This window comes from Dromiciops gliroides, chromosome 5, assembly GCF_019393635.1.
Source record: "Dromiciops gliroides isolate mDroGli1 chromosome 5, mDroGli1.pri, whole genome shotgun sequence".
Lineage (NCBI taxonomy): Eukaryota > Metazoa > Chordata > Mammalia > Microbiotheria > Microbiotheriidae > Dromiciops > Dromiciops gliroides.
In genome coordinates, this window is record NC_057865.1 from 186,757,889 (window position 1) to 186,777,914 (window position 20,026).

Below are 20,026 nucleotides of genomic sequence, written 5' to 3' on the forward strand. Positions count from 1 at the left end.
CTCCATCAGACCATTTGTTCTCAGATATCTTTGCTAATTCATCATCCACATCATGCCCCTGCTAACCATGCTTATGCCCAACGACTTGGTCCGGGGTTATCTTCTTTTTACATATTCTCCTGGTTGCCATATCATTTCCCATGAATCAAATTATCATTGCTATGCAGATGACTCCTAGATCTATATGTCTTTCCCTAGTCAGTCTCCTGAGCACTAATCTCACATCTCCAATACCTTTTAAACCTTTCAGACCGCATTCTTTATTTGCATCTCAGAAGAAACAAGTCCAAAATAGAACACATTAACCCCTCTATTTGGCATTTAAAGCCTTCCATCACTTGGCCCCAACTTGACTTTCCAAACTTTTAAAATTCTCTCCTTTATGTACACTGTAGTCTAATCAAACTGACTTTCTCACTGTCACAGAAAGAACCTGTCTTCCCTCTCTGTACCATTGTACTGTCTTTCCTCCAAGCCTGGAATACACTCATCCTCATGTCTGCCTCTTGGAGTCCCTGGTTTTCTTTAAGGCTCCACTCCAGCACCAGCTTTACCTGAAGCCTTTCCTGATCTGGTGCCTTTCCCTTAAACGGTCTTTTATCTATTTTCAATTTATTTTGTATTTTCCTTTATATGGACATGCTGACTTCCCTGGATAAGCTCCTCAAGGGTAAAGACATCAGTTTTTCTCTTTGTATTCCCAGTCCCCAACACAATGCCTGACAACATAATAGCCATTTAATAAGTGACTATTGATTGAGTCACTACAATGAAAGCTCAATAGCATATTAAAATAATCAAGTGATTAAAATAATAATTCACAATGCAGGCTAGCATGATGACATGTGTGTATATGTATATATATATGTATATATACCATACATATGATCTAGGTATGTCTGTGTATTTTGAGGTTCTTAAAAAATCATTAAGTACTTCTTCAGTTTAAGCAATCTTTTTTCCTCCTGTTTCTTCAATAAAGTTAACAGTTATCCAAATGTGGTAACAATAACAACTGATTCCATATAGCACTTTAAAGTGTATAAAGCAAAAAAAAAAATAAAGTGTATAAAGCACTTTCTATATATTATCTCATTTGAGCCTCAGTACTAGAGGTATTATTATTCCCACTTTATAAATGTGGAAATGCTCAGAGATGTTATTTGCCCATTGTCACACAGCATTTGAACTTCAGTTTTCTGGACTCCAAGTCTATTTGCTATGCTGCATTGCTAGCAGATATCTAGTGTAACGATTGGAATGACACCACCTGCTGGAGACTTACTGTAGAAGAGTTCTGCCCATGAAACGAAGGTCTTTGAGGGCAAGACCAGGAGTCTTTTCTTTGGCGTCAGGAAGTGACGCGGACTAGTAGGAGGAGGAAGGAAGAGACTGGCGCTCGCTCTCACTCTCTTTCCTGAGGACGCTGGTGGAGAGTGGAGCTAGAAATGTGCTCTCCCTTTAATAGATAGAAATCTAGGCCTTTCTCTCTCTCTTTACCAAATTCTTATTCTCCTTAATAAATGCTTAAAAGTCTAACTCTTGCTAAAGCTTATAATTTATTGGCAACCACTCATTAGATATTTTAGACAGTTTAGCTAGAATTTTAGCCCTTAACACTAGGTTGATAGCTAGAGTAAATATGCTTTGGGAGTGCTAGAGATCAATGGTATAGTTCAACTACTTGGAATCTTTCAATTACTGTTATTAGCTACAGTGAGCATTTCAGAGTCATTGTTTCCATGACAATTTTCCGTAAATCTTTTAAATGTAATGTTAGTGATTAATTACCTTCCTAGAATTTTAATTGGTAGCTCAGTAGAAAATCCTTTGGAAAGGTTTTCCATGATGTTTATATAATAACAGAAAAAATTATGGATTGAATCTCTAGCTCAGTATCATAGGCTCTGGGCTCATTACAGTCTGGGCTCCATGCTAGGCTCTGGGGCTACAAGACAAAAATAAAACAGTGCTTGCACTCAGGGAGCTTGCATTCCATAAGAAGAGACAATATGTACACCAGTAAGCGTATACAGTCTATGTACAAAATAAAACAAAGTAATGATTTAGGGAGGCGGGGTAAAAGGAGTGAGAACATGGGGTGATTAGAAAAGGATTCAGGTAGAAGTGTTGTTTAAGCTGAGTCTTGACATAGATGGGGCATTCTAAAAGGCAGAGGTAGGGAAGGAATATGTTAGAGGCAGGAAGGACTGCGTCTGCAGAAGCTTAAAAATAAAGGGGTCAGTGAATGGGCTCTCAGATCCAGTATGAACACTCAGTATAACAATACAGTTTATAAGCTTCAGGACTACCCTTATTGAATCCCATGAAAAATGTTGACAATACATAAAGGACTCAAAATAGCCCATACTTGTTGCTACACTTCTCCCTTTCTGATGAATTCTACCTTGCCTGAAGTGTCCTCCATACTGATGATACTCTCCAGCAGAAATACAGCAGAGATATTCTGCTGAGAAAGGAAGAAAACTTAAGCTTGCTCTAAGAGTAATCTTTTAACATTTTGTCAATTTCCATTTGAACCTCTGCTCTCCCCCGCCAAAGAAAAGAAAACTCAAATAGGTACCTAGCCTTATGGCACTTCCTCCTCAGAAAGAAAACAGATTTTGGACTTCTAGGCAAGCAACCTTTGAAAATCCCACTTTGTCCTCCGGGAACTCATACGGGAAGGCAGCCTGTATAACTTTAGGGTAGTACTCTAAAAGGCATCCTCACTGTGAAGGGAATGAATTTGGATGTGGCTAGAGAAATAACCCATCCAACTATTTGGTCTATACTGTTCAAATTAATTATGGTAATGATGGATGATAAAGTTTTCCCCCCACCTCATATTGTTTAAACTCCCTTTCAGTTCTTCCAGATCTGGGGACCATGTCCCTAATCTTCTCCCTGTAAGAGGCTGTCATTGCCCAAGAACCCCTTTTCTCTCAGTAAAATCCTGGATGCCTTAACTTTCTAACATGAACTTGACAAAAAAGATGATTTCCCACCTCTGCTGCCCAGGAAATATACCTTGTCTTACTAGAAGACTGAATTTGGGCATTAAATTGCTGAAGATCCCTCCTGTCTCCAAAATTCTAGGTTTCAAGAACACCAGATGCTTCCAGAAATCTGGGTTTCAGGAACAATTTAGACCACAGGCTCCCCTTTCCTACAGCTGCCATCTCTTGGCAGAAAAAAAAATACATACCACTGCCTCTCTGAGGCTAGAGGGCCAGAAACAGTTTCTAGGAAAGAGCACATACTACTTCCATTTGGGTCTGTGTCAAAGCAATCATTAGCAGCTCCTCATGGGAAGAACGGAGTCTCTACCCCTAAAGTCTAAAATCATTCCTAGCTCTGCTTCACTCTTAGTCTGTCCTCCAGAAAAAAAACAAGAATCCCAAGTAGGTAATGAAGAGTCTCTTTTGTAGTGCAGGAGAAAGAATTGGCCCCTTCCACAGCAATCTATTCCACAGGAGCCTGAGCTAATAATTTCGTTCATTATCATTGAGTTCCGTCCTCTAGGAAGTGCTAAGAAAGAATATTTATACCTTCCATAGAAAGATAGGATCAGAAGTTCCAAACAAAGCCTCACTATTCTAAGGAACCTTTTTGATCAAGCACACACCTTCCCAGGTGTTTTTAGTCTTCTCAACAGATACCAATGAGCATAATCTCACCCTTTACTGGGGAAATTCTTTCAAAGCCCCATAGAGAGAATTGCCACCTTATATTGCTTATCACATTAATCAAGGAACTCTCATAAGCATCCGCAACACTAGTATGGAGAAATTCAAAGATTTCTGAAATATCTGTTCTTTAAAGTTCAAAGAGACATTTAGCATCTTGATCACAATTATTGTAATATCATAGAATTTTAATTATGTACTGAGAATGAAGTACAGATACTACATGAAATCGACTCACTGCTCGGTGAATTTGCTGTGTTGCAGTTTAAATACCCTGACATTTGAATGATTACTTAGATTCTGGGGAATAATTTTGGAGTTGTTTTTAAACTGCTGATTCAATTTCCTTGACTTTCACATTGAACATAAATATCAAGCTCATTATTCTTGTTCCGAATGGGAAGTTGAAATTACATGTTCTGATACTTTATAGATTTTTATATGAAGTCTGGGAAAGAAGTAAACATATTTCTAATTGTTATTTTCTGGGTGCCAAATATGGTTAGTGTTAATAAAGCTGGTGATGTGGCCCTACAGAACATTTAATTATTTCTCTGGGGCAGGTTGAAAGCTTAACCTGGCTTTGAAGAATGCTGCTGAAGTTTTTGTTTTCCTAATGAGAGTGAGAAAACTGCCCAGAATAAGTGTCCAACAGTTATCTCACCCTTTGTTTACAACATAAGCCACACTCAGTTATCTGTAATAATTAGACTTCAGAGCAGGAGAAGGGATAAAGGAGGAGAGATGAACAATGGAGAGACTAGAGAAGGAAGCATGTAGAAGTGAAATATGGGCAATAAAGCTATATTATTTAACCCCATCTTCTCTGCCCAATTTTGAACAAAGTAGTTGACTACATAGCTGTGTATGTTATCTAATTTCTCTGGGACTCTGATAATAATAATAATCAGCATTTATAAAGCACTTTAAAGTTTGTAAAATGCCTTAGTAATATTATCTCATTTGATCCTCACAGCCCTAAGAGGTAGATGCTATTTTTTTTTTAGTGAGGCAATTGGGGTTAAGTGACTTGCCCAGGGTCACACAGCTAGTAAGTGTTAAGTGTCTGAGGCCGGATTTGAACTCAGGTACTCCTGACTCCAGGGCCAGCGCTCTATCCACTGCACCACCTAGCTGCCCCTGGTAGATGCTATTATTAATCCCATTTTACAGATGAGGAAACTGAGGCAGAAAGGTTAAATCACTTGCCCAGGTTCACCCAGCTAGTAAGTGTCTGAGACTAGATGTAAAATCAGGTCTTCTGACTTGGGACTTAGTGCTGTGTTTCACCTTGCTGTTAACCCATATGGTACTGGGAGACCACTAAAACCCTCAGATCTTTTTCAGATAAGCTGCTTTCTGGCCATGTCTGCCTCATTTTGCACTTTTGAAGTGGAATTTTTCTAAAAATAGCCACAAATATAAGACTTTCTATTTACCCTATTAATTGTCACCTTTCTGAGTTTGACCCAGTACCTTTGTGTATCAAGAACATTTTGGATCTTAACTCTGTCATCCATCATTTTAGTTTTGTGTCACCAGCATGTCCATCTCTGCCATTCTCTGCATTTATCTCTGTCATTCATAATGATGTTAAACAGCAGATGACCTAGAACACACCTCTGGAATACTCCATCAGAAACCTCTCTCCAAGTTAACATAAAATTATTAAAATTTGGCTCCATCCCTTCAACCCATTTTAACTCATGCCAACTCTTATCATTTTTTCTACTTCTCTCCATCTTTTTACAAGAATGGCCACAGAGACGTTGTCAAACACTTTGCTGAAATCTGAGAAAACTGTGTCTACAGCATTCCTCCTCATCAACCAATCTAAGACGAAATGTAGCTAAATGTCAGCTGTTATTAATCTTCATCATCATCCCAATTTGACAAAATGTTCTTATTTATCTATTTGACCTTTTATCAAATTAAATGAATTTTGGTAGTTCTTTTTCAAAAGACACTTAAAATTTAAAATTCATTTAGAGTATCACTTCGGTAACTTAATGGATAGGGATAGGGAATAGGTCTGTGATATAGGATATATATCACAGGGATATAGGAAATTTGCCAATCAGGAAATTCACTCAACCAATGTAGATTGGTTCTATCTCTACCATTTATAGTTTTACAGTAGACTGGTTCTTGAATTATCCCTCTGAAACCTAGATCCCAAATCTAATGTTTTTAATTCTTGAGCTCTCGCCTGTTTGTCACATCTTATTGTCTTTTGGATTTGCTTTAATATTTCCTATGTTATGTAATTTTTTGAGTTTTATTTCCTCTGGGCTTTTTTCTTTGTGTCCAAATTCTGTTTGGCCATAGAATCTCTTCTCTGATTTTTCCGTTGACAGATATACATGTTTTCTTTCTCTCATCCTCAGTTTTTTGTTTGTTTGTTTTGTTAAGCCTTCCAACCACTCAGATTTTTCTTTTTGGCCATTTTGTTCTCTTTTCTTGAGTTCGAGCTGCAATTTCTTTTTCTTCTAGAGTTTTCTTCTGACATCTTTTCTTCATTGTATTAGACATTTTTCTTTCTATTTTCTCTAGTATCTTAACCTTTTTTCCTCATCCATGATATAAGTTCTTTCTTTTCCCCTCTTTTATTCCCTATGGGATAGAACCAATCTACAAGGCAAAGGGGTATTTGGCACATCACAGGGATAAGAGGAGGCAAAGGGGTATTTGGCACATTTCTGGTTGCTTTGAAATGAGAAAAAGGCATTCTTATTACAAAATCTCACGCAAATAAGTTGAATGCTGGAAGTCCCCATGTAAAAAAAATCTATACTTTCCCTATTTTAAGATATTTATCCATATCCATATCCCAGAAAGTTGGGTTGGCTTCTTGTTTATCTTACATATCACTCTTTTCACAGACCTTGTAGATAACTTGGTGACATTACTTAAATAAGTGGAATCCATAGACAATTTAAAATAATCCAATAGAAATTAACTTTCACATCCTTCAATTGTTAGCAAACGTTAAGCAGAAAATTTGATTGATTTGATTTTTAGTTTCTCTTGTGCTACCTATTCTTTGTAAAAGATGGTAATGAACATTTACCCATATGCTAAAAACCAGTAAGTAGAACTGAAGAAGGATATGAATGAGTTGCAACTAAGATTAGTTGTAGCATTTAGCACTAAGGTATCTTGCATTCAACTGGGAACTCCCTACATATTTTCCTTTTGATGAAATTTAAAAAAACATTCAGCAGTAATTTTTTTCATTTGTTTCAGGAATTATGACCTACTCAAAGCCCCTCCCAAGAAATATGCCAAATCCAAGTATGACTTTGTGGCCAGGAATAGCAGTGAGCTTTCCGTAATGAAGGATGACATATTAGAGGTAATGGAATCATTAACTCCTACTGTAAATGATAATCATAATAATGGTAACAATGATAACTGACATTTACATAGCAATTTGAAGTTTGAAAGTCACTTTTATATACTTGTGTGAACCTTGCAGCAACTTTATAAGATGAGTACTTATGGGTATTTTTTTCAAATTTATCTTGTCATACTCAGGGTATAAGAACAAATTCAAAGCTAGCTTACCACCATAAATATATGGCTAATTAAACTCTTTATCTTATTTGTTGAACTCCAGTTAGATAAAACTGTCCATCTATTTTGTGTCTTCTCCAGTTTTTTTAGGTTTTATTGATTTGGGGAGTCAGTTATCTTTGTTCTGTTGCTGAGTGTGAACATATAGGATGAACAGAGCTGATAATATCTCACATGAGCTATTTGAAATTCAGCTCTGATAAAAAATTAACTCTGATTTTTCTCTTTTACCTCTACTTTCTGTGTCTATCTAATTCAAAAAGCATTTATTAGCTACCTCTTCTTTAGAAGGAACTGTGCTAGGGGTTTAGGACTAAAAAGGCAAAAATGAAATAGCCTCTGCTCTCAAGGAATTTGTATTCTATTCAGAGAAATAAAAACATGTATACAGATAAATAAATATAAAGTATATACAAAGCATGAATACAAAGTAATTTCGAGGGGAAGCCAAGCCAGTACTAATAATGAGGGGCATTGAAAAGATCTCATGTAAGTAGTTGCACCTAAACTATGCTTTGAAGAAAGTTAGTGGTTTTATGAAGTCAAGGTGAGGAGAGACATCTTTCCAGACAAGAGAGACCACTGCATAGAAAATAAACAGAAACAAGGAGTGAGACAAAATGTACAGGGAACAGATGATAGGTCATTTTGATCATAACAGACATTGTGAAAGGGAGTATTCTGAAATAAGACTAGAAATGTAGGTAAGAGCCGTATTGTGAGAGGGCTTTGAATGTCAGACTGAGGATTTTGTATGTTATCTTAGAAGCCAATAAAGAACCTCTGATATCTGAGCAGTGAAGTGACCTAGATCTATTTTAGGAATATCAGTTTGGCAGCACCGTGGAGGATGGATTGGAGAGAGGAGATAATGGAAACAGACCAATCAAGATTCTTTTACTGTAGTCTGGGTGAGAGATAATGATGACCTAAACAAAAGATGAGTGAGTTGAAAGCAGGGAACGGAAGCCAAAAATACTGTTGAGGTCAAATCTGTAAGACTTAAATACTGAGTATGGGGTGTGGGGGGATAAGAGAGAGGGAAGAATCAAGGGAGACTCCAAGTTCATGAATGTGGATGATTGGAAGGATGCTGATGTCCTTAATAAACATAAGAAAGTTAGGAAGAATATTATTCTTGAGGGAAATTGTAATGGCTTTTTATTTTGGATATGTTGAATTTGAGATGACTACAGCCCATATCAGTAGTAGTCCTGGTCTGGAGACAGTCAGTTTTTAGGGCTAGATATATAGATTTGGAAGTCAACTGCATAAAAGGAATAGTTATACACGTGAGAGAGGATGAAATGATCAAGTGTCTTGAATAAAGAAGCTTGAATAATGTTTCCACTTAGTTGGGGGAATGACAGGGGATTAATAAAGAGATGTTGGTAATCCAGCAAAGGAGATTTTAAAGGAGTGGTGAAACAGGAGGAGACCCAAGAGAGTCTTGTGTTACAGAAACCAAGAGGAGAGAACATCTAGGAGGAAGATCACAACAATGTGTGTTTCTCTCCCTTTTTATATGACTGTCTCACCATATGTTCCTCTCGTCTTAGCAGGAGTAGCCTTCAAAACAAAGCATTTTGTTGCTGCTACTAGTACTTGTAATTGGGCTACATTTTGTACCTATGGTTCTGATTTATTCACTCTGCCTCACTTTATATAAGCCTTCCAACTCAATACAGTTCTCTAAATTGAACATCATCAGAGAGAGAATGCTGGTCTGTATGGATGTCTGTTCAGACCCAATGGGGAATTGGGGAATTTCTTGTACTTTTATATGAGTGTCTCAAAAGTTTTAGTGCAATTTTAAGATTTAATAGCTTTTTGAAAACTTTTTTTTTTTTTAGTGAGGCAATTAGGGTTAAGTGACTTGCCAAGGGTCACACAGCTAGTAAGTGATAAGTGTCTGAGGACAGATTTGAAGTCAGGTACTCCTGACTCCAGGGCCAGTGCTCCATCCACTGCGCCACCTAGCTGCCCCGCTTTTTCTTTTTTTTCTTTTCTTTTCTTTTCTTTTCTTTTCTTTTCTTTTCTTTTCTTTTCTTTTCTTTTCTTTTCTTTTCTTTTCTTTTCTTTTCTCTTCTTTTCTTTTCTTTTCTTTTCTTTTCTTTTCTCTTCTTTTCTTTTCTTTTCTTTTCTTTTCTTTTCTTTTCTTTTCTTTTCTTTTCTTTTCTTTTCTTTTCTTTCTTTTCTTTTTCTTTTTTGTGCAAGGCAGTGGGAGTTAAGTGACTTGCCCAGGGTCACACAGCTAGTAAGTGTCAAGTGTCTGAGGCTGGATTTGAATTCAGGTACTCCTGAATCCAGGGCTGGTGCTTTATCCACTGCACCACCTACCTAGCTGACCCCAGCTGACCCACTTTTTGAAAATTTTAATAGCCTAAAATGCTTTTTAAAAAAATACAAATATTCTAGTAAGCAAATGTGCTTTGTAAACTATTTATCAAATCATATGAATTCCTACTGATCTCTGTATTTTCAATCTTTGTCATTTCTGATAATGCAATACTATTTCATTTTGCACTGAAGAGCTTTCAGGCACACAGCTTACAATAACACTCCCTTGAGTGAGGCTGAGCACTTGATTGACAAGCATATATCTTCTTTCCAACTGTTGAAAAGGTTTCTGTTGACATCACTCCCGGGTGGTCATATTTCATTTTCTAATTAATGCAGACAGCAAGAATCTTTGTAAACTCTAGAATATAAATTATCTTTTCTAACATATGAATCCAAGTGATTCCACTCTTTTTCCCTCCCCACTCCCATCATGGGATCAAGCTCATTCCCTGATTTTATTTATTCCGGGGAATAAATATTTAAATTTTCTAAATGTTGATTCTCCAAGACGATGACTTCATTTCTCTAATGTTGCCTTTGAGAATAAGATATATCTATGTCGAAGTTTTATTTGACTTGTATTCATTTTCAAATATAAATGTTATTTTTTGTTATTTATTTAAATTTCTAATATGATATGTAGTAAAGGCTATATCTGACATATCAAATCTATGCTATACTTGGTCAGTTAAGCCAAATAGCTGATTAGTTCAGTGAGGAAATATTACAAATTGTTTATGTTTTCTTAATTTTCCTGACAGATTCTTGATGATAGAAAACAATGGTGGAAAGTTCGCAGTGCAAGTGGAGACTCTGGATTTGTGCCAAATAACATTTTAGACATTGTGAGACCTCAAGAGACTGGATTAGGGCGTGCTGATCCACCTTATACTCATACTATACAGGTACCATTAATTTCTCACTATAACTTTTACTATTTTGTGTGTGGGCAAGATCCAAATGGATCATTATGGTATAGTAGGTACAGATTCAGGAAAACCTAAATTTAAATCTCTTCATTGCCACTTCTTGGCTGTGTGAGGCTGGGAAGGTTATTACTCTCTGTGTCCCAAGAAGGTAGTGTTCTGTATTGGAAGAGGAAGGTTCTGGCCATCAGCAATATACAATGAAATCACAAATCCAGTCCAAAAGAAGAAAGGCATCTCACAGCAGGAAGGGGAAGTGACAGATTTATGCATAGAACATAAATATACACACAGCCACATGCATATTTCAATTAAGGAAAATACTCACTGCTCCAAGCTTTGGTAATAAATAAATAAATAAATATTTTCTTGGAAGCTGTTTTGCCACATGTTTTTTCATGATCTTCCTCTCTTTTAAATAATTAATGGTCCCACCTCTTCATCTCAAGCTTGCCTTCACCACATTTCTTCTTTTTTTTTTTTTTTAGTGAGGCAATTGGGGTTAAGTGACTTGCCCAGGGTCACACAGCTAGTAAGTGTTAAGTGTCTGAGGCCAGATTTGAACTCAGGTACTCCTGACTCCAGGGCCGGTGCTCTATCCACTGCTCCACCTAGCTGCCCCCACATTCCTTCTTGCTTGGGTTTAGGAGTTAGGGCTCAGAGGAGGATAAGAAAATAGGAACATTTCTTCAGAGCTTAAAGGCCTTATCAAGACTACCTACCCAAATCTCATTTTCAAGATGAGGAAACTGAGGCCTAGAGAAGTTCATAGTCTAGGAATCTTAATACTCAAATCCTATGTGTTGTGACTGGCTTTCCTACAAACTCTACTTAGCTCTAACCTTCACTGACTACCAAAGGTAGGTGGCCTGTCTGATTGAGAAGCTTCTTTGTTTCTTATTCTAAAAGTTAAAATAGAAAATATGCATAAAATTAATAGGTAGAATGAGGGGCAGGTAGGTGGTGCAGTGGATAGAGCACAGGCCCTGGATTCAGGAGTACCTGAGTTCAAATCCGATCTCAGACACTTAATACTTACTAGCTGTGTGACCCTGGGCAAGTCACTTAACCCCAATTGCCTCACTAAAAAAGAAATAGTTAGAATGGATATATATCCATTTTATGAAATTATATCAGAGACCTCTCTCCAACAACTGCAGGCTCTTGCTGGCCTTGGGCTTCATTCTGTCCTTGTAGCTTAAATTCACATTCCTCACTCCTGAGACTTTTGAATTATAGGACTTTTGATTTAGTTATGCCAGGAGCACAGTGCCACCCCCACATGTGTCCCTTAACACTAATATGACTCTCTAGCCAAATTCCTAGGAAGAACTGCTTTTTAACTCCCTGAAACTTGGGAACAGATTCATGTTAGGTCCGAGGATAATGGAGTGAACATGTTTAGAAAGTATATTGGATATGTCATGAAGTAGTTCTGTCTTAATCACCATTTTTCAGGATTAAAAGTAATATGTTAACAAACCTAAAATTGTGGTGAAGTTCTTAGCATCTTAGCTTATCTACAGACTTCTCACTAATCTGTTGATGATATTAAGCTTAGGACAATGATACAATTTTTCATTTGTTTGGGCTGACTCGAGATGGAATTAGCCATATAGATGGAATTCCACTTAAGATTGAATTAACATATTGAATATATATACATATATATATATATATATATACACACATAGGTAAGTAAAATATACTTTTAACAAAGGAAAACTGATATTGAAATATGCTTATATTTGTCCAAACTACATGCATGATATGTTAAGTATTTAATTTTATGTTCTTCATCTGTTATTAGCTCTTAATGCCAAAGAAGGAGTTTGAATTATTTAAGGTATGGGATTACTTACCTTACCTAATATTTTGTTTCTTATAGGACTTTGAATCTAACTCTCTATCTTAGCTTTAGAAATTTTTATCTTTAAAAAAAGACATCAAAAATTAACAAAATGAATTTCCTATTGTTTGCATTTAGGATGTTATTGCTGTGATATAAATTTTATTTCACCTTCTGGATGCTGTAGCTTCTTTGCTTTTCGATGAAATCATGTTTACTTATTACCTAACCAGTAGCTAAGAATTTATGCATCAACCAGACTTATGTCTAAACTTTTGATTTGGTTGGATTGATTTTTATTTGTTTAACCTTGTGATTTATAACAAGAAGCACTGCATAGAAAAGACACTCCCAGTGGACCCTGGTGTTTGTGTTTGTGCATGTGTGTGTCTGCACATGTGTATAGGTATGCACAGGCCAAGAGCTTCCATTTGTAGTGATAAATATATCTATCTACATGTAACTAGATAGATATGACTATATAGTTGAGGTTTTTTCTTTTTTGGTGTGTGATAGCTAGGCGTGGGCTAACTCTGGCAAAACAACATCCTCAAATTAACAGTCAACAAATATTTAAGCAGCTATATACCAAGTATACAGATAAACCGGTTACAAGTCAGAAATCATAAATTTATATTACAAATATGTTTCTTTCCATTAGCTGTTTTTTTAAGGTGATCATTAGAAAAGATGGTTGTTTATGGTCCCATCTGCCTCTCAGTCCAAATTTCTGCTTTTCAAGATTCACAAATCTCATTTAGCTTTTCAGTCTGGTTTGACCTTTTACTTCTGGTTTCTGACTAGTGTCTTAAGTCAATTTTTCAATTGAAAAGGTATTTCTGCTTACATTTGGGCTAAAAATATTCATACAAAGGACTGGAAGACATTACTAGACAACAAATAGATTTCCTTCCTCTAAGCAAAACCGTGTCTCAAAATACAGCCTTTATCTGGAGTTTCTGTAAATAACTTCTTCCCATGTTTGCAAGCAATTTTGATATAGCTAAGAGATTTAAAAAATTTAACAGCTTTGTCTTTCTTCTGTGAAGATAAATGTATGTTTCATTTGAGAGTATGTCTTCATTTGAGAGCCCATTCCTAGCTATTTCTTTTTAAACTTTTTAACAAGATTTGACTTAGTTATGCACATTTCTGGTTGCAATTGTGCATGCAGTGATAGATATAGAAGTGTGTTGAAGCTCTGCGTGTGTGGGGGGAATAAATTTTGTTTTTGATTGCTTTAGGATTAGGCCTTACTTTAAAAAGGTAATTGCTTTGTTGTAAAATTAGGTTTTTGGGTTCTCCCTCCCTCCCTCCCTCTCTCTCTCTCTCTCTCTCTCTCTCTCTCTCTCTCTCTCTCTCTCTCTCTCTTTCTTTCTTTCTCTCTCTCTCTCTCTTGCTTGCTCTTTCTCACTCTCTCTCTTTCACTCACTCTCACTCTCTCTTGTAGTCTATTCTGAAGCTCAAGTGGTCTTCGTTTAGGTTAGAAACTTATGTCATCATGCTGCTTTTTTTTTTTGCTTATGCTGTGTTTTGGAACAGTTTTCTTGAAACTGAGGCGGCATTGAAATTGTTATTTTGTGAATTTTACAAACTAACTCAATTCCAATTATATAAGCAGCAGTACATGATAGTAAGCAATTACATAAATCATCTTGCCACCCTGATTTCCCTTTGAGGCAATAACATAAGGTCATAGGACCATAAAACTACAACTGAAAGGAAAGTCAGAGGCCTGAAAGCCCAACCTCCCCTCCCCTCTCCCAGTCATTTTACAGTTGAGGAAACTAAGAATCAGGGAGGGTAAAGGACTTGCCCAAAGTCACACAGGTCATAAGCATCAGAGACAGAATTTGAACCCAGGCCCACCTGAATATTCCATGTCCTTTCTCCCATTCTATATAGTGCTCTGTTGTGAAACTAAGTAAAATCATTATTTTCTACACACTTTAGCATAAATAATTCATTTTAACTAATTATATAAAGGGCTTTTCTATAAAAAATAGACTGTTTTCAATGAGCTTAAATCAATAAAAGTTAAAAATTAATAGAATAATTCCAGATGTAAAGTAAGGTATTAGAATATTATTTTGGGAAATGGATTATGATAGTGTTTATTATGGGTACTATCTTTTGATATTCATTAGCTGCCAGGACTATCATGTGCTTTGACCAAAACCATGATTCTTAAGTTGGAATCCATGAACTTAGTTTTTTATTTATTTTTGTTTTGTTTTGACAAATTCATTATAATAATTGGTTTCCTTTGTAATCCTGTGTATTTTGTGCATTTAAAAATATTAATCTAAAGAGTATCTAAAGGTATCCCTAACAAATACACAAAGGTTAAGAACCCTTCATCTCAGTTGATGAAACAAAACACCTGCAGTTCATTCTAACACAGGGACAAGATTTCTGCCATGTCATTGCCAAACCACTGAAGCTGGACTCCCCATCCAATAGATCCGAATTTACTGGTACACAGAGAAGCTTCTAGGGCAGCTAGGTCATGTAATGTATAGAGTGCTGGGCCTGGAGTCAGGAAGACTCATGAGTTCAAATGTGGCCTCAGATACTAGTGTGACCCTGGGCAAACGTTTACTTAACCCTCCTTGCCTTAGTTTCCTCTTCTGTAAAAAATGAGCTGGAGAAGGAAATGGCAAACCACTCCAGTATTTTTGTCAAGAAAACCACAAATGAGATCACCAAGAGTCAGACAGGAATAAAACAGCTGAACAATGAACAGGAACAAGAGCAGCTTTAATTCAGTAGACCTTATGTGGGTTGCTACCATTGTGCTTCTGATTTGCTGGATGCTAATATTCCTACCCAGCAAGCATGGGGACCTTTTGGGGAACGTCACCTTCCTTTTTAGTCTTCAGTTTTCTCCTCTATAAAATAAGAGATTGGACTAGACTATTTCTAAGGGCCTTTTCAGCTCTGAAATTCTGGGAGTCCATGATCTCGAAGCTCCAAGGAAACTAAAAGGAGCCGCTCTCCAGAGAAAGGTTTGGGGAACCTGTCCTGAAAAATGTATAGCTAAAAACCCCAAAACTATAGTTAGTGACTACTAACTATAAACTATGTTTAGGGTTAATTTATATACATCAAAAATAACAATTCTAGTATGCTTAAGTATTTGAGAGAATCTAATATGGAAGAGGAATTCTATCATTCAGCATGGCTACAGAAACCAAAACTAGAAATATGGATAAAATCTCAAGAGAAGTAAATTTAGACTCAATATAAGAAACAACTATTTGAGCTATCTCTGGAATGAGTTACTTTGGAGGTTTCCAAGAGGCTTCTTGTTGTTGGAGGTCTTCTAAGCAGATGCTTTATGGCCACTTGACAGCAGTGTCATATGGAGTGCAAGTTATGGATGGGTTGGATTAACTGGTTCCTTTGAAGTCCCTTCTGTTTCTTAGTTTCTGTGAAATCATATAATGTGACCACCTACTCTTCTGGGATGTAAAACTAACCTTAGGCTCATTCCTGGTACCTCTAAAATTTAGAAAAAGAGGTTAAAAACTCACACAGTGAGGGCAGCTAGGTGGTGTGGTGGATAAAGCACTGTCCCTGGATTCAGGAGGACAAATCCAGCCTCAGACACTTGACACTAGCTGTGTGACCCTGGGCAAATCATTTAACCCTCATTGTCCTGCAAAAAGTAAAAATAAAAACAAAAACAAAAAAAACCCTCATACAGTAATATAGATAAAGGCAGTTTGAAGGAAAAAGGGGATCAGCCCAGTTCTTTGTCTGACAGAATGATATCACTGGAAAAGGTATTAGAATTGGAGATGGACGTGACTGTCATAAGCTAGTTCTCCAACCATGACCCAATTTCTTCTTTCAACTAATTTCTCCTTTCAAACATCAGGTTCAAAATCCAATTACATAATTTGGCACAACCACATCTGGAAGTCTTTGAATGTAGGTCTCAATTTTTTCAGCATAATATGAAATTAAGGGGACTTTTCACCTTTGAAAATGGGTTAAATGAGTTGCATCTATTTAATCCATGCATTTCACATCAAGAAAAAATAATACATGAACCAGTTCTCTACCACCCTATAAGAAATTACTTTTAAATAAAAGAGGCCTTGTCTTTAGCAAACTTTACTCAAAGAAGAAGCTTATGCTTGCTCAAGGTTTTGCTCTAGATAAAATTATGTATTAGTACCTTTTCTTTGCCCTTTTCTCTGACACCTTCACATTAAATATTACTCTCAGATTCTTTCATCCTCTTGCTTTATATTAGCTTTTTCTTAGAGAATGATTTGATGTCATATTTCAGTTACATTTTAGCATGAAGAGGTATGTCATTGTAGTACCATTTCCATATCTTTTACATTTTAAGCCTTTTCTTTAATTGTGGAGAAAAAAAGCTTGTCTCTATATTGCATTTGTCCCTGGAAATTTTAAACATCAAGTAGGTGTTGTGGCAGGTATTTGAAGGTGTGAATGGGGTAAGAACAGAGAAAGGGAGATGGCCTTTTCTTCTTGTACTCATGGAATATATACTGACGATCTACTGTCTGCATGGCACTGGGTAAATGTTCAATTTACTGAAAGTGATTTAAATGACTACTATATGCAAAGCACTATGAATAAAAAGGCAAAAATCAAGACAGCCCTTGGTCCAAAGGAGCTTTTATTCCACCAAGAAATACCACTATACACAGATAAGTAAATACAAAATAATTTGAGAAGGGAGAAGGGACTAACAATTAGTTGTGATGTTCATGAGTTGTTAGTTGTCTAGCACATCAAACTCCCCCTCCTTTACTCGCAGGGGTAACCACTTCCCTTCTTTCAGTCTGAATCATTCTTTTTTTTTTTTCTTTTGACCTATTTAATTTTATGGCATCCTATCTATGGAAGATTCTTTGAGGATTAGTTATTCTCTCCTGAACCATTTTCCTATTACACATATTAAGTTGTGACAACTCTTCAGTTTCACACATGGAAATGGTGTCCATATAATTATTTGTTAGTTGGATAACTGTAATTTAGAGGGTTGACAACACGAGTGTACAGTCCAATATAGTGAAGTATTCTGTTTGGAACTCATTACCCTTGGCTTTTCTGCAATGAAGATACAAGTTGTTGTTGGCTATGCTAATGAGCTTTATAGGTTAGGGAAAATGTAACTACCTTTAATCCTTAAAAAAAACCCAAAACCTAAAATAAGGAGGCCTTGTTTAACGAAGTATGCATTTTGTTGTTCCTAAGTTATAGAAAAGGAAGAATAAGATGGAAGCCCATTTTATTTTATTATTCAATAACTTAAACCCAAAATGTAAGCTGGCTTTGCTTAAAAAACACACAGAGCCTCTCTTCATGTTTGTTTTCCTTTTGCCATGGTGTGTAATAGTTACCTCTTCCATGTTTTTTGGTCCTCCCTTTCTACCACAGAAGGAGTCTGAATTATTATGGCATCAAAAGATAAAATATGTTGATATTATATAATACTATACATGTATTTTACACATTTCTGAGTTTCTTACCTTTTTCTGTCATCGGCTGACTTTCACATGTCTTCTTCATCTTCTGCAAAACTCCCCCAAAATCCCCATTAAATTTCTTATGCCAACCTTCAATGTATCAAAACCACAATGGGGAAAGTCATAATGTGGAAGGTATAACCATAGTGATGGGAACCAATCAGAAAACGTTCCAATATTAATTCCTTTAGTTACAGGACAAGGAATACACAATTTCATTAGCAAAAACAAAACAAAACAAAACAAAAAACCCAGCAAAGTAATGCCTTTTGTTTTTCACATATAATATGTAATGATAGTATTGTTTTTGTTTCCCCATTGTTTCGATTTTCTCATATGATGTGTATGATTTACTTCATTTTCCTAATAGCAATTACTTGGAGAGTTGTCTGAGGTAATGCAAATTCCCTTCATAATAATTTGTTTTTAAGCTACTTGATTGGATTCATCCTCTGGCTTTCCCTCACTTGATATATGCAAATTATGTTTAATGTTTTCATAGCAGAGTCTTGAACTCTTCCAGATTTTTAGGACAAGAGCTTGTAATTCATAGTAGCTTTACGTTTCTACAAAGTAGTCTTATTTTATGTCTTTGTTGTTTTTATTTACACAATTCACTCTCACCATGTAGTTTTTCTTCTGAATCAGAATTCTGTATGCATTCATCTGGGCCCTAGTTTGCATTCTTAGCAAGATTCACTAATATCCAAGAGCCTTATTTTGACTTATTAAAGAATACCTAAAATTATACCATAATAAGTGATAAAATTAATTAGATTCTGTTCAGTTTTTTAGCAATACTAAGTAAAAAGGATTTTGCTAGCAGTTGGGTGAGCCGCAAATGGAGCAATCTATTACATCAGACTTGCCTTCTTTTTATAAAAAGTCTGCCCCTTAGAACAAAAGACTCCTGTAACAACCTAGAACGTTTTTATGGGCAATATATTTGGAGAGAGGGGTGGGTAGGTGGCAGAGAGGATAAAGCACCGGCCTTGGATTCAGGAGGACCTGAGTTCAAATCCGACCTCAGACATTTGACACTAACCGTGTGACTCTAGGCAAGTCACTTAACCCCAACTGCCTCACCAAAAAACAAAAAAAAGATGATAATAACACATACCTCCCAGGTTTTTGTGAGGATAAAAAGACCTTTGAAAACCTTAGAGCATTAGATAAATGCTAGCAATTATTATTTTTTACTTCAGAAATATTTGTGAGCATGACAACTCTTTAATTCTGTACATTAGAGTTTCATGTGAAAGGGATATCTGATAGCACTGGGATTTTTGTTTATAAACAATTTATTTTAGTAGTGCTCACCATTCATAGTTCTGTATTTTAATTGCTTTACCTATTGGCACAAATATAGAAAGAATATTTTGGGGTTTTTTAGTAGAGCTGGGATGTTCCCCCTTATTACACATTTAGTATTTCTTGATTTTGAGTGCCTTTGTTTATAAAGAACAATGTTAGCACGAGTAATGTACATGTTATTTCCCCCTTTGATTTCCATTCTTTGATTCTTCTATCCTCCCTCACCTTTTCTTTACTCATTGGTGGTGACTTTTACAGTAATACCATAAAATTAAAAAGTTCCCTCCCTCCAAAATCAGGATTCCAAAGGGAATCTGAAGAAATTGTTACTAAAGGTTAATGTGGCAATTTTTTAGACCAAATATAAATGAAACTGTGGCTTATGTGAATTTTTAAGGCTCTTATTCCCTGTGAAAATATTTAACTTTTTCTTGTATGTGTGCCAGTATGCATTGAAAGTAAATGTTTTTCTACCAGAATTGTTAGTTTTTTTAAGAGCATCAACTGGAATTTCCTTTTACGTCTCTTGTACATATACTTAGCCTGAAGCTTATCTCTGATGTTTCAGTAACATGAGGTATCTTAGAATAGTGAAATGAAAAGTAGTTTGGGAAAATTTGGAGTATATCGTGGTATAGTTTTCAATGAATTGAAATGATTTCTACTTAGATGCAGAATTTTGAATATATTTTTTCTTTCACTTTAATAATTTTAGATTGGTGTTTTAGACTCAACTAAACTAATATAACTATAACACTTGGTCCAAATACATCTACATTTTCATATAGAAATTTCTACATGTTAATATGTCTTTTTCTG

At 35.9% G+C, this 20,026-nt stretch overlaps 1 protein-coding gene across 1 annotated transcript in view; it reads left to right on the top strand.

Annotated features, from left to right (window-relative positions):
• EPS8 (epidermal growth factor receptor pathway substrate 8) overlaps nt 1-20,026 on the top strand; it is a 263,798-nt gene that overhangs the window by 232,423 nt on the left and 11,349 nt on the right. The window contains 2 exon segments of the mRNA XM_043969277.1: nt 6,936-7,044; nt 10,370-10,513. Coding sequence (XP_043825212.1) covers nt 6,936-7,044; nt 10,370-10,513 — 253 coding nt within the window.